General features: G+C 45.4%; 1 protein-coding gene across 2 annotated transcripts; it reads left to right on the top strand.

Annotated features, from left to right (window-relative positions):
* Nucleotides 1–1,513: 1,513 nt before the first annotated feature.
* LOC113449955 (uncharacterized) lies at nt 1,514–14,275 on the top strand. Of its 2 annotated transcripts, none has more exons than XM_087915272.1 (9): nt 1,514–1,816; nt 2,435–2,524; nt 3,488–3,885; nt 4,658–4,784; nt 4,896–5,012; nt 6,237–6,473; nt 8,121–8,216; nt 8,590–8,661; nt 12,309–14,275. In XM_087915272.1, the coding sequence occupies exons 3-9, from the start codon at nt 3,568–3,570 to the stop codon at nt 13,118–13,120; spliced, it is 1,779 nt and encodes a 592-aa protein (XP_087771398.1). In that variant the 5' UTR covers nt 1,514–1,816; nt 2,435–2,524; nt 3,488–3,567; the 3' UTR covers nt 13,121–14,275. The 2 variants fall into 2 exon arrangements, with proteins under 2 accessions (XP_087771398.1, XP_087771399.1); XM_087915273.1 differs by having other exon boundaries at nt 3,208–3,885.
* The last annotated feature ends 353 nt before the right edge of the window (nt 14,276–14,628 follow it).

Below are 14,628 nucleotides of genomic sequence, written 5' to 3'. Positions count from 1 at the left end.
GTCACCATATTATAAGAAAGGATGTTGAGACTCTAGAAAAAGTGCAGAGAAGAGCAACCAGGATGATGAGGGGACTGGAGGCTCAAACATACAACGATTGGTTGCAGGAACTGGGCCTGGCTAGTCTAGTGAAGAGAAGGACCAGGGGAGACATAATAGCAGTATTCCAATATTTGAGGGCAGGAGGTTGGACTAGATGACCTACAAGGTCCCTTCCAACTCTGACTTTAATCTGACTTTAATTATCAAAATGACCAGGGCAGACAGGAGAGAAGTCTTCCAATATTTGAGGGCCTTCCACAGAGAGGAGGAGGAGGTCAAGCTATTCTCCAAGGCACCTGAAGGCCAAACAAGGAACAATGGATGGAAACTGAACAAGGAGAGATTCAACCTGGAAATAAAGAGAAACTTTCAGACAGGGAGAACAATCAACTCATGGAACAGAAGTTGCCCTCGGAAGTTGTGGGAGCTTCATCCCTGGAGGCTTTCAAGAAGAGGCTGGACTCCCATCTGTCAGAAATGGTATAAGGTCTCGCATTTGGGAGGGGTTGGACTAGATGATCTAGAAGATCCCTTCCAACTCTGTTAACCTGTTAAAAAAAAAAGGGAAGAGTCCGCGAAGATGCCCGGAGGCACGAACAGGTAGTCTTCGACTTACAGTGGTTTGTTTAGCAACTGTTCGAAGTCACAAAGGCACCGGGGGGCGGGGACGATGACTTATGACCAAGTTTCACACTTACGGGCTGGGTAAGCCGCCCTGTGGTCACGGGATCAAAATTCAAAGATGCTTGGCAACCGGTTCATCCTTACGACGGTCCCTCCACATCCCGGGTTCACATGAGGTGAGTGCAAGATGCCTGGATGCTTGTACGGGAAGTCCTGGACTTCCAACGGTTCGTTTAGTGACTGTTTCAAAAGTCACAATGGCACCAAAAGCAAGTGACCAGAGGATCATGACTCCCACTTATGACCTTTGTAAATTCACGGGATCGAAACGCAAGACGCTGGTTTGGACTTAACAATGGTCGCTGCATTCCTCCGGGGGTGGGTGGGGGCTTGTCACGCAATCCCCTTTGGCGACCAGAGTCAACTTCATGACTGTTGATCCTGACTTTGATCAACCGTGGTGATTTGCTGTGGACAATGGCGACAAAGGACGGTTGTAAAACGGGACAAAATCTGTGGAACAGAAGGTCTGTCTTGCTTAACAACACACCCATTTTTGGTCGTATGTTAAGGACTATCTTTTCTAAGTGCTTCAGGTCAGGTTCGAGGCAGCAAGGAAGGTTGTAAAATGGCACAAAACCCGTGGAATGAAGCTCTGTCTCGCTTAAGGACAACACAACCATTTTCGGTGGTAAGTTGAGGACTATCTAGCATAAGTCATATGTGGAGGATTATCTGACGTTATCTGGTTCGAGGCAATGCTCCTCCCGGCCGCCAGAGCGGCGCCTCAGTCGGAGGTCTCCCGCAGAGACGCTCTAACCGCTGCGCCTCGGCTCGCTGGGCCGGCGCATGCGCGCGACGCAGCCAGCCTTCCGAGTGTGCGGCGTTGCGGCAGCCGAGACAAAGGCGGCCCCCGCGGGAACGTCCGGGCGGGGGAGGGGCGGCGCGCGGCCAGGTAGCGCAAAAACGGGGGCGCGCGGAGGGGGAGAAGGGTTGGGGAAACGGGGGCCGCGATTCCCGAGGGAGGAATGGGGAGAGGGGAGAAAATCTACGGATCGGGAGCCAGTCTCTCCTCGGCAACCGGGCGCCCTCCGTCTGTCTTCCCAGAATCCTCCGCGGCGGGCATAGCGGGGGTGGGCGATCCCCTTCGGTAACGAGGGTTAAGCCAGCCTACAAGAACTGGGGGTGTTGTTTCCCCTGCAAGACACCCCCCCGCCCCCCAAAAGTGCGGGAGCGGGCTCTTGTAGAAAGCCTCGAGGGGTCCCCGGGTGCCTTTTTGCGCCGAATCCACCGGGCGCGATCGTGCCCGATTGTGCCAGGCGGCGTGGCCTCTCCCGGAATCTCCCATTTTTGGCTGGGGATATTTTTTTTCTTCGCCTGGCTTCGCAGGTCCTCGCCTTTGCGTCCGAATCCAGATACCCCCCCCCTTTCTTTTTCCGGGAGTCCCGCGCTCCTTTGTCCCCCCCTTTTTTTTGGGGGGGGGGAGAGGGTTTCAAGCTTTTAAAGGAAAGGGTTTGCCCTAGCATTTCTTCCAAGGGTGGGGCTGGACTAGAAGACCTCCAAAGTCTCTTCCCGGCTTAGCCTTCTGTAAACGATCTGCCCCGGGAATGTTTTTTTTTTTGTGGGGGGTTGGTCGTTGAGCGAGGCATCAGTCACACTGATGGATCATCGGCCAAGAAAAGGAGGGTCATATGTAGGGTTTTCCTAAAAAAGTACAGATTTGTTTTTTCAGCCTTTTTTTTTTTTCTTGTTTCCCTTTAACCAACAGCTCAAAGGTCTAAGCCTCGCCCGGCGGTGCCCTTTGGTTTTTGCTCCGCAATCCTTTCCGTTAGCGGGTTGATCTGCGCTAGAAAGAGAGGTAGGTATCCTTCGTCTGTGGGCTATTTTTTATATCCTAGGTGATTTCCAGTTTTTCCCCTCCGACAATCCTGTAACATAGGCTAGATGAGGGAGTGAAGTTGAACTCGGATCTCCCTGGGCCTTTTCTGTCAACATAAGTTGCATGGGGGGAGGGGAGAGAGAGACAAATTCCTTGTGTATCTAATCACACTTGGCTAAATGGAGGTATTGGCAGGGCGTCAAACTGGTGGCCCGCGGACCAGATGTGTCGCATGCAGGCCACCCTTCTGTGAAGGGGAAAAAACATTGCAAAACATCGCATGACGGAAACGTGGCGCCCCGAGTTTGACACCCGTGGAGTAATCTGTTCTAGTCTATTAAGCAGAGCATTCACAACTGCTCTCAAGTCTTTTGCCATTGGCCATAATGGATGGCCGATGGGAGTTGTAATCCCCCAGTCTTTGGGAGCATGCCAGTGGTGGGGTGGGGTCAGATAATTAGACTGTGTATTTTCTGAGTGAAGAGGGTTAGAAACTTGATGCATGGTTTATGTGCCCATGGTAATATGCCTTTTCTAATGTTTCCTGAACTTTAATGAGAAAATGTCCAGCCATGAGGACTAGAAACTTTGCCTAAACCAGGGGTCCCATCATCACCATAGAGTCTCCTAGCACAGTGTCCTTTTTCCTCTACTTCTAATAGAAAGCCCTATCAATTGTGGAGCCAACAGCAGCAGGGAGCCGCAGCAGAGGGATGAAATAGCCACATGCGGCTCCAGAGTCGCAGGTTGCTGACCCCCTGGTCTAAACAGTGGGAATTGGAAAACGCAGGCAGCAGGGGTTGGATGACAAACTTCTCAAGCAGATGGTTAAATCTTAGCAGTGGGTGACAAGGAGCCCCTTTGAACTTTGCAGTTCTTGAAATGATGCATGTGTGAATTTGGTGGAGAAGAATGGTGTGTGAATTCCTCTTTTCCCTCTAGCCCAAAAAGCAGGGTTCAAGACCTCTGGGTTGGCTTCCCTTCCTTCCTAAGAGACTTCAAAACCAGCGTGGGATGGAGAAATGAAGGTCAGGAACTCGGAAGCATCTGGGTCCGCCATGTCTGCAGGAGAAGCCACGGAGGCCGCAATGGATCCCCCCAATGCCCAGTTGCTCCATCTGGAGCAGAGAATGGTGGCGGCCGAGCAGAAGTGGATGGGCTGTGAGAAAACCGTGATGGAAATGGGGAGCCAGCTGGAGAGCAAACTGGCCATGTTGGGGACCATCTTGGAGGAGAACAGTGTGTTGCAGCGCAGGTTGGAAAACCTTGAGAGCCTGTTGAAGAACCAGAACTTCTGGATCTTGCGATTTCCTCCAGGATTTAAAGGAGAAGTCCCTAAGGTAACCTCTGTCCCACTGGAGTGGCCTGATCCAGAGAAGAGTCGGGACTCAGCAAAAATGGTTTGGGAGGAGGCTACAAAAGCATGACAGGATTTGTAGATGAACCACCATCCATAAACTTTAGTTCTGCCTTACTGCGAACGAAACTATGGAATTCAGTTAGCATTATGGTTTATCTCTCCCAAATTACGATGAGAAGCCAGGGTATCTATGCAGTGAATCTCAGTTTGCTCTTGATTTTGGACAAGACAGATTAGCTAGTTGAAAACAGGAACATCATCCACTCTCCAATTTATGACTGGAAGGAAAAAATGATGACAGATGGGGTTATTTTAAATTTTAGGCATCTTCAGATTCCGTAGCTGTAAACCACGGGTGTCAAACTCATGCTGTCATGTTGATGTCATATGACATTTTGTGATCTTTCTTGCTTTCTCGAAGCAGGGTATGGCCTGCATGTGATGCATTTGGCCCGCCTGTTTAACACACCTGTAAACCATAGTCCGTCAAAGAACAAACCGCTTGCTTAAAGGCTGGTAATTTTAATTTTGCCCAAAAGCTGCCCAAAGTCGGTAAGAGTGAGTGGTTGGCCAGACAAATTCTCTAAATATATCAATAAATACTTTGCCAGCTAGAGGTTTCTGAGTTTTTAGAACTGAAGTGAAGATTAGGATTTCACTCAGGATCTAATTTGAAAATGCAGAAGGGAAATGGGGTTGACTTGATGGAAGATGCACAGTGATTTCTTTAGCTATCTGTTTTTTTTTCCTAGGTGCCCTTGAACTTCAGTGACGCTTCGGTCCATTTCAATGAGCAGGAATGGAGGAAGCTGGAAGAGTGGCAGAGAGAGCTTTATAGAACGGTCATGAGGAGCAACTACGACATGCTGGTCTCCTTGGGTGAGGACTTTGATCTCATGTCTATACACTGACTGAGTACACTGACTCTCTGGGGGTTGCTGAACCGGCTCTCTGGTGTCCTAACAACCTGTCTCCTTTCCGATGGTACAGATCATGCCATTTCCAAGCCTGATATCCTGTCCCAGATGGACCAAGGGGAGGAAGTCCGCATGGAGGAGTCAGAAGTCTTGGAGAATAGGGAGATACCTAAAGATCCCAGCTGCACCAGTATGTTAATGGCACTGACAGACGAAGCTTTCTTATTTCTAAATGGTCTTTCCAGTTTATTGCTGGATTTGTTGTTTGTGGGAAGAGAAAGAGCAATCCACACCACTTCCTGGACTGCAGTTTCCTTATATCTGCTGCTTTCTTACATCAGGGCCTCAGCTTGTATTTTACTTCATTATTATTATTACTTCATTATTGACTGTTTACTTTCCAATTGCTGCAGACTATGGACTTAGATATGTTGGTGCACATGCATTGAGAGACAGAAGGCATAATAAAAATAAGTGCCCCTTGTTCAGGAGAATACCCTGTGCTTCTGATGGAATGGACAATCACAGAACCTGACAGCATAATACATTTTTTGATCTGTTGCATTCTTGGTGCTGTCCAGGCTTGTTTCTTCCGATCATTTCGTGGACCCAACTAGATAACGTTATCAGTTCTAGAAGGGAGGAGAGTATGGGAGGATGATTGTGGAATGCTTGGTGCTCTCTGAGCATTTTTTCTTGCAGACGTTTCATGACCCAACTAGAGTACATCATCAGTGCTAAAAGGGAATGGGGTTCGCTCTCTGTTTATATACAGTAATATGCCTTGCAGTGTCAGAAGTGGGAGGGGTTTTGCCCTTTGTACTTCTTCAATTAGGAAAACCAGACCCCTCCTACCGACAGTGATTGGGGAAGCTTCCCTATACAGGGAGTCCTCTCTTAGGACGGACCTCTTCAGAGCTACTTCCAGTTTGGTTCTGGAGTCCCAATGGCTCTGCCTTCCCTGTGATCACACGAGATCTTATTTTAGACGCTTGGCAACCAGCTTGCATTTATGGTGATTTTGGGGTGTTTTTTTTTGTTGGTTTCCAGTGTTTACTCCTGAAAAGTGCCCATTGAGTAAAATGTATTTGTTTCATGACTGAGGCATTTGCAATGTGATTATGGTATTTACTTAAGAGCTGCTTCAAAAGAAAAAAAAGACTGCAAAATCAGGACGGGCCACATAGTGACCTGCTTAACGACACCACAATTTACGACCATAATTCCAGGCTCAATTATGATCGTAAATTAAGGACTACTTGTGTAAACAGAGAAAACGTTTCCAATACCAATGATTTCACCTAGTCAGATTAATTTCTGCAAGAAAACAACCAAGGACTAAACAATTCTTAGATGCATTCTCTTCTATTTGCTAACTTTAGTTGTTGTTGTCGTTTCCCTTCTCTGCATGCAGCTTCCCCGGTTGATGTGGCAGAGGTTTCTTCTGGAGATGGAAAGCCTGAGGAAGAAACTAACCTGTTTGTTGATGTGGCAGATGCTTCTTCTGGGGATGGAGAGGCTGAGGAAGAAACTAATCTGTTTGTTGACGTAGCAGATGCTTCTTCTGGGGATGGAGAAGCGGAAGAAAGTAACCTGTTCGTCAATCAGGAGAATTGCTATGAAATGAGCTTCATTGATAGCGCTGGCCTTGGTGAGTTTTTCCCCCGTAATATTTGCCCGCTGAGGCTCAGCCATCAATTCACATCCTTTTGTGGTGTATTGTAACAAATCGTATACAAATCCACTTACAATGTGGCAGGTCTACCCGATCCTGTCCCCAAAGCTGGTAATTTGTATTCATGTGTTGACCTGCCAGGTGGCCAAGATCAAATTATGAAATTTGTCATCGGATATGACAATAGCCACCACTTAGTTATTTCTAAAAGATTGGAGAAATGAATGGAGGACCTGATGACCGACGGCTGCCCACTGATGCCATATTTTTGGTAACAACTATCAGACAACAATGGAAGAAGGCTGTCATTCTTTTGTCTGCGTGCTTGCAAGCTTCCAAGAGATACTTGCCGTTTTGCTGTATTTTTCAATGTATAAGACACACTTTCTTTCCCCAAAAGTGGATGGAAATGTCTGTGCATCTCATACAGCAAATGTTGACAAAACCCCGCCCACCCACCAGTCCACACCCTTCAGCCTTTGCCTCCTTGCAACAAACAGCAAACAGCCTTGTCAGCCCGTTTTTGGCCCATTCCAGGTGGCGGGGATCAGAATGGGCTGAAAACGGCACACACAGAGGCCAAAAACGATGTGGAGGTAGCAATAGGCAGTGGTGATCCCTGTAGCCTGAAACAGCTAATCGTCCGGATCCCAGCCAGCTGACAATCAGCTGCTTGTGCTAATCAGGCCATGTGCTGAAGCTGACCAAGCTGTTTCCTGTTTACTGCAAGGAGGCAAATTGCTAAGAGGCAGAGTTTTTTCTTGTTTTCCTCCACAAAAGTTAGGTGCATCCAGGGATGGGATCCGACTGGTATAACTACCGGATCTATCTATTAGCGTCACATGCACGAATCACGCAAGTCGTGTAAGTGCAATTTACAACCTGCTGAGCTGCCCAGACAGCTGAGCAGTGCTGCATGCAAGTGCACAGCCTTTGAAAAGCCTCTTTTTTCCTGCTTTTTCAACCGCAGCTGTGTCACGCAAAGCAGCTGCAGTTGAAAAGGCAGGAAATAAAGGTGAGGTAAGAACCCAGGCAGGGGGTGGGCCACAACAGCAGCAGACATAGAACCGGTTCTATGCCTGCTGCTCCTCAGAACTGCTGGTTCTACAGAGGTGGACAGAACAGGTAGAAACCCATCCCTGGGTGCATCTTCTACTTTGTGGCGTCTTATAGTCTGAAAAATACGGTAGTTGTTAGCTGGATCCAGTCTTCGTGTACGTTGTTATACCTGCTTTGCTTCTTGATCAGATGGAAGAATGTGGTAACATTTTTTTTCTTGCTTGGCCAGGCAGACATGTTTTTATCAAGTAATGATTTATCATGCTTTTAAAAATATTTGGTCTTTACCAATTTGTCTACCACATAGTCCTGCTTTTAGGTCATAATCTTACTAGAGGTATGACTTTATACAGATCTATTTCTTCCTTAAGCATTTAGGCCAAACTGTAGTGGAGGCAGCTCTTTTAGAGTCTTGAGGTAGGAAATCTAATTTGATCCCAGAATATCATAGTAATATATTTTATGCACATTGGTACTAGATAAACTACATTATCTCAAATAGAAAGGTATTGTTTAATTCCCGGTTGAAATCATTTGAGGTCTAATTCTCTTTATTTCATAAAGAATATCAGATCGTTCGTCATAATATCAAGGAAGAAAAAGAAGAGCTCCATATTAAGGAGGAACCATGGTCTCCTGGAAGCCCCGGCAGTGATGAATGTGAGTGTAATAATAAAGTGGACATTTTTGGTATTCCTGGGAATCTTGAGTGGAATATTCCGGGAATTTGAATTGCTGTCCGTTACTGCCTGACATACTCATATGTGATTACTTTGAAATTGATTTGCCATTTTCTTCATAGTGTTCTATTTTAAAGATGTGGAGTGGGAGGACAAAGAATGGCTTGAAAAGTGATGCTTTGGCATTTCAGACATTTAATTTAAATTGTGGCAGGGAAGAAAGTGGAGCCTACAAGCATTTCAAGCTACTTTGGTTTCTACTGAGAGCTCGTGGAAGACCTTCTGCCTGCTGCACTGGGGTCTGGGGAGGTGGAACAGAGTATAACTTTCTGATTTGTATCTCTTTTGCACAGATCCTCCTGCTGCAGTCACCATTAAACAAGAAGAGGAATTGTGTGTCGATCAGGGGGGTTTGGCTTCACTTGGTGAGTGCTGGATAATAATGGCAAAGTACAGCAATTTAGCATAACCAGGCTTTCCTAAAATTGAAGGAGTATTTAGTCCTTAAATGATGTAGAGAATGAATTCCACGTGGTAAGTATAACATTTTTTTGGTTACATACCTTGAAAACATTGTTAAGCCCAAATAGATACTGTGTTTCCCCAGAAATAAGACCCAACCAGAAAATAAGCCCCAGCATGACTTTTTTAGGATGCTCGTAATATACGTCCTATCCCAAAAATAAGCCCGTTAAGATAATCAGCCAGATGGACTCATTTAATATCTCCGTTGCAACGCACAACAGACGTATTGATCAAATATAAAATAATATATAATTAAACAGAAAATAATAATATTGACATTAATACTTAAAATGATAATATAAATTATAATTAAGTATTTGTAAATACACAAGTGGGTGCCTTTGGATGAGAGGTGAACACCTAACGTAAAAAGATGAAGTCACGACTTATTGCCAAATGACCAATCAGTGTACTGACACATGCACATGTGTTGTAATGGACATAGTTAATGCATTCGTGTGAAATAAATGTTTTCTAAATTTTCGTGCCTGCAATTTTTCATCACTTTTGTGTGAAGCATCATTCTTAACTGTCATTTTTGTTGCCACTCCTGTCTCGTAAGTCTTCAATTAAAACTTGATTTAATGTAGGCATATTAAACACAAGGCCTGCAGGCCAGATGGGCCCATATCTGGTCCATGGGGCTGCCCTGGAGATAATGAGGACTGGCCACTGCGGCCCCAGCCCAGCTCGGCCATCCATCCGCCTATTGCACACATAGGCGGTGAGCACACAGGGACCGACGGTATCCGGCAGCAGCTGCAGCCCGCCAGCCCCTTGGCTGATGCACTCAGGCTGCGCAGCCCGCACAGCACAAGTGAGTGAGTGCTGTGACCGCCAGGCCTGCCCTCCAAGCAGCAGGTGGCTGCCCGCTTACTCTGTCCCACTGTCGGTCTTTGCTTACCTGCAACTGTGATGAGGCAGGCAGCCACGCCTCCCCCAAGGGCAATCACAATGCTGATATAGCCCTCAATGAAATTGAGTTTTTCGACACCCCTGACTTAATGGTAGATTTAAAAGGAATAATATTTTCACCCCCAGACAAGATGAGTGCAAAAAGAAAGAGCTATTCCGTCGAGTTCAAGAAAGGAATTAATTGTGGAGGACTCTTGGGGCAAGAATCTTACGGCTTTTTGCAATGAGAAGAAGTTGAATCTCTGAAAGGTCCGAAAATGGCGAGCAGAGTACAATAACCTCACTCAACAGTTGGACAAGGGAAATGCTAAGAAGCGCAAGTGTGGATCAGGTCGGCAGCCATTATTTCCTGAACTGGAAGACATCATCTGTGAATGGATTGCTGACAGGAGAGCAAAAGCTTTGGTTGTGCGCAGGGCTGATATTCAAGCATTTGCTCTTGCAATGGCACCACACTTAGAAATATCCCCAGAATTCAAAGCATCACAACGCTGGCTGGATGACTTCCTCCAGCGATATGAACTGTCTCTAAGAAAATCGACAACACTATTCAAGCTGGAAAATACTGAACTTATTAAACGTGCACTTGCATTCAAGTCCTTTGTTGATAGCATCAACTTTTCTAAATACCAACCCTCCAACATGATTGCTATGGATGAAACTGCAGTGTTTATGGGCCAAGGATCTCAAATGACAATTGATCAGAGGGATGCCTCATCAATCTACTTTCCCTCCACTGGTTACGAAAGTGCACGTATTACGTGTATTTTGGCAATTCGTCTGAATGGAAAGAAAGCCCCACCTCTAATCATTACTAAGGGCAAGAAAAATAAGATTGAATGCGTTTCAGGCATTTACGTTCTTGAAACCAAAAAACCCTGGTGCACACAAGCAGTTATAAGGGAGTGGGTCGATTTAATGCTACCACTTGTTTTGCGAGGTGGTCAGAGAGGTCTGCTAGTCTGGGATTCAGCCAGCACTCACCGCTCTAAAGACATGAAGAATTTCCTTGCAGAGAGAAGAATAGATCAAATAATGATTCCTGCAGGAATGACTGCCTATCTCCAGACTCTTGATATTGCAATAAGCAAGCCATTCAAGGACCATTTGCACATGGAAATCAATGACTACATTGAAAATAGAATGGAGAGAAATCAGCATGGACACTTTGTGAAGCCTAGCCTGCCAGAGGTTGTGACTTGGGTGAAGAATGCATGGGATAAAATCACTGACAGCTGTGTTGCCAATGCACTACGAGCAGGCTACTTGGACAAGAAGTGCTCATTTAAGGAGAGCTCTATTGCTGGACATGACAGGTTGGGGCCAATGGTTCTACAGGAAATGGAGTCACAAGAAATTCAGGCTGGAATTAAAGGTTTGGAGAGTTATGACGACGTTCCAGAAGAAGATGACATGACTATATTTGAATAAATGTAGATTGGTGTACATCAGGAGTGTCAAACTCGATTTCATTGAGGGCCGCATCAGCATTGTGGTTGCCCTTAGGGGGAGTGGGGGGCATGGTCAGTTCATAAACAAAGACAGTGGGACAGAGTGGCCGGGTGCCTGCTGCTTGGAGGGCTGGCCCAGTGGTTGCAGCGCTCGGACTCACCTGCCCTCCATGGGTTGCACAGTGCCAGCGGGCTACAGCTGCTGTCGGACACTATCGGTTACTATACACTTGCTGCCTCCTGTGCATGCACCGGAGGGCTGTTCTGGGGCTGAAGGGGTTAGATCCTTGCCAACTCTGGGGCACCCCTTCAGGCCAAATATAAGCCCATCTGGCCCACTGGCCTTGTGTTTGACATGGCTGTTATAAATGAAAGAAAAAGACATCACCTGAAAATAAGCCTTTTTCCTCCCTTTCGGAGGATAAATTAATATAAGATCTGGTCTTATTTTCGGGGAAACACTGGTAGCCCTTGGATTATGACCTTGTTGAGCGACTATTTGAAGTTACCAGACACTGAGCAAGTGGTACTTAGCCTGGTCCTTGAAATTCTAGCTGTTGCAGCATCTCGTGGTGACACAATCTCCTTTGGAAAGCTTCTTTGCTGGCTTCCCACAAGCAAAGTCAATTGGGAAGCGGGCAGGGAAGGTCACAATTTGTACCTTTAAGTCACTCCTGCTACATTTTTCCTGAGAAGCCCCATTATGGAGATCCCAGGGATCTTGTACTCCATAGCATTCCAAGCACATGCCCATCTGCAGCACCCCTCCGCCCACCTGTCTGCCTGTGATCCCCATCAACCCACTCATGCTCCCAATCTGTGGCACCCATGCTGTCCCCCACCTGTCCTTGCCTGTGTCTCCCACCTCTTCCCACTTAACTGTGCAGTCCTGGAGTAACAGTGGCAATCAGGACTGCTGGGATTGCTGTTATTTAATAATTTGGTCAAGTGATGTTACAATTTATCATTTAGTGACGAGAATTCCAGTCTCAATCGTTACAACCCAGGGAGTACCTGTAATAAATGTTTTCATTGCAAGTGATTTTAGTCTGTTATTTGTCCTTAGGATAAGGATGAATTGTAGAACATCCCCTTTTCAGACTTTGGTTTCTAAACTGGAATCTTTTGAATTGTGGATAGGGATTTTTTTTCCCCTTAAGAGTGGTTCCTTTTTGCCTTAGCTGGGCACTCAGTGCTACTACAGTCTGTTGAAGAAGAAGAGGGACAGAAGACTCCAACATCCTTGATGGCCTGTAGGAATGCTCTTCTGCATGATGCCACAGATGACCCTGAGCAGAAAGAAGCATATGCAAAAGGATGCCTTGTTCAATGTGGCAGATGCACTAAGAACTCTACACACCAGGAGACCTTGACTGATCACCAGTATAGCCGCAAACGAAAATTCCAGTGCACAGAATGCAACAGAAGTTTTGCTTTTGAGGGACAGCTGTCCCAACACTTGCTAATACATGTACCTGGGACTCAGTACCATTGTACTGAATGTAATTTGTGTTTTTCAAGCCAGAAGGCGCTTACTGTGCATGAGCGTGTTCATGCATTGGACTGGCCGCTGCACTGTTCTGCATGCAACAGGACATTTTTGGACACGGCAGCATTTGACCAGCACCAACTATCTCATGCTCCAGGCCAGGTTTGCCGGTGCGTGGAGTGTAGCGTTTACTTTACCGATCCAGCAGCTTTGGCAGAACACAAGCGAATGCACTCAGAAGATTGGCCTTTCCGGTGTGCTCAGTGCGACCGAACTTTTGTCCATGAGGGTTTACTGTTGGAACATCTTCAGAATCATAGCCGGACAAGGAGTCGCCGCTGCCATATCTGTGGTTCATGGCTGTCCTACAAGGGGTTGCTGAAGCATACTGGGGCCCAGTTGTATCACTGCAAGAAGTGTAATACTTCTTGCCAGGTTCAGGGGTCCGACTCAGTGACTATGAGTGTTAAAAATGCAAAGAAGCCAGGCAAAGGTAGTTCTTAGCCCTCATTAGGCTGTATACTGAGTCAGACGCAAAGATTATTTTTGTGGATTCCTCTTCTTTAAGGCAGTTGAGAAAAGTGAAGGAATGCACTTGGATATATGGTGATAGCATGGAAGTCTTCCTAATTGGATTTGTCCAGAAAGGGTGTTGTTGCTGTGGAATAAGACCTCCTGCTCCTTTTAGCAATGGAATGTAGAGGATGCTTTTAACTTCTTACCTGCAGTCTCTTAATCTCCCTCACTACATCCAAATTTGATTTTTCTTGTGATCAGGTGGGCAGTTTTCTTCTTTTGACCATTGAATAAGTGTTGGAAATTGCAACCTCTTGCATTGTGTAAGGGCTGCTTTGCTATCTGTAAAATAGGTTTGCTTCTTAGGCATGCATTGGAGAGGAGCTTGTGGCAATTGGACTGCTGTTTTTGCCATCCACTTATCCAAATCACTTTTTTGTTTTCACTCTCAAGTCCCCTGCTGTAGAAGATTCTTATCACTTGTCTATCAGGACTTTCTCGTGATAGATAACCATAGTCATTGTAGAAAGAATATTCCGAAAAGTTTCACAATGGTCAGGCAGTAAATGGTTGAAAAACAAGCTGCAAGCTAAATCTGGATATATAATCTCTGAAATATTTTCTGATTTCGCTATTGCACATTTATACTCAGTATTCTTCCTATGCTATGTTTCAACTTTCCTTGGTCTGAGCTTTTCCATATGTGTTAGACAACAGCAAAGTGGGCTGGATGTATGTGATGTAATCCAACATATCCTGAGGATTTCAGGTTGCAGAAGGTGGCTTTATTTTTTTACTCCACATCAGGAAGAATATATTAGTGTTTTCACTTCTGGAGTTGTTATATTTTTTTTCCTGAAGCAGTCACTAAGAGGTTTCAATTTATTGTATACTAAAAGATTATCCTGTGTGCTCATGATTTCCCCTCATGATTTCCTTTGCTCTTGATCCATTAATTTTCCTAAAAGCTGTTCCTCATTTGAGAAATAAACCAAACTATACTTTTTCCAGGTTGATGGTGGGTTGGTTGATTCGACTGAAGAAGCTACTTTATCAGTCAACTTGCCTCCATCAAGTACTTCATCGCTCTTGTGAATGTTTTTAATAGTTGCTTCGTCATTAAATGGTTACTTCCCTCCAAAATATCGGGTTTGGATTTTGTGGTATTTTTATATATCTTCCTAATTTAGAACTTTATTTTATTTTAGTCCTGTGGCCTGTTCAAGGTGCTAAACTTACTGGCCTCAAATTCTGTTGGAGTTCTGCCAACAAAATCTTAGCAGTTTGTATTATCAACTGCTCTAGTTCTGGGTAACAGCAATGCTGGCAGATAGAAACATAGAAACTACAGAAAAAGATCGAGTAGTCCATTGAGTCCACCTTTTTGAGTTTTTTGTTGTTTTTGTTTCAATATATTTGGTTTTTTAACTGTTTTTATTATTTATTGTCGGGTATTATCTCAAGCATGTTTAAATTCAGTTACTGACAATTGGCCC

Source organism: Pseudonaja textilis, chromosome Z (genome assembly GCF_049901715.1).
Source record: "Pseudonaja textilis isolate UNSWEBS1 chromosome Z, rPseTex1.2, whole genome shotgun sequence".
Classification (NCBI taxonomy): Eukaryota; Metazoa; Chordata; class Lepidosauria; order Squamata; family Elapidae; genus Pseudonaja; species Pseudonaja textilis.
This window is presented reverse-complemented; position numbering and strand designations above follow the sequence as displayed.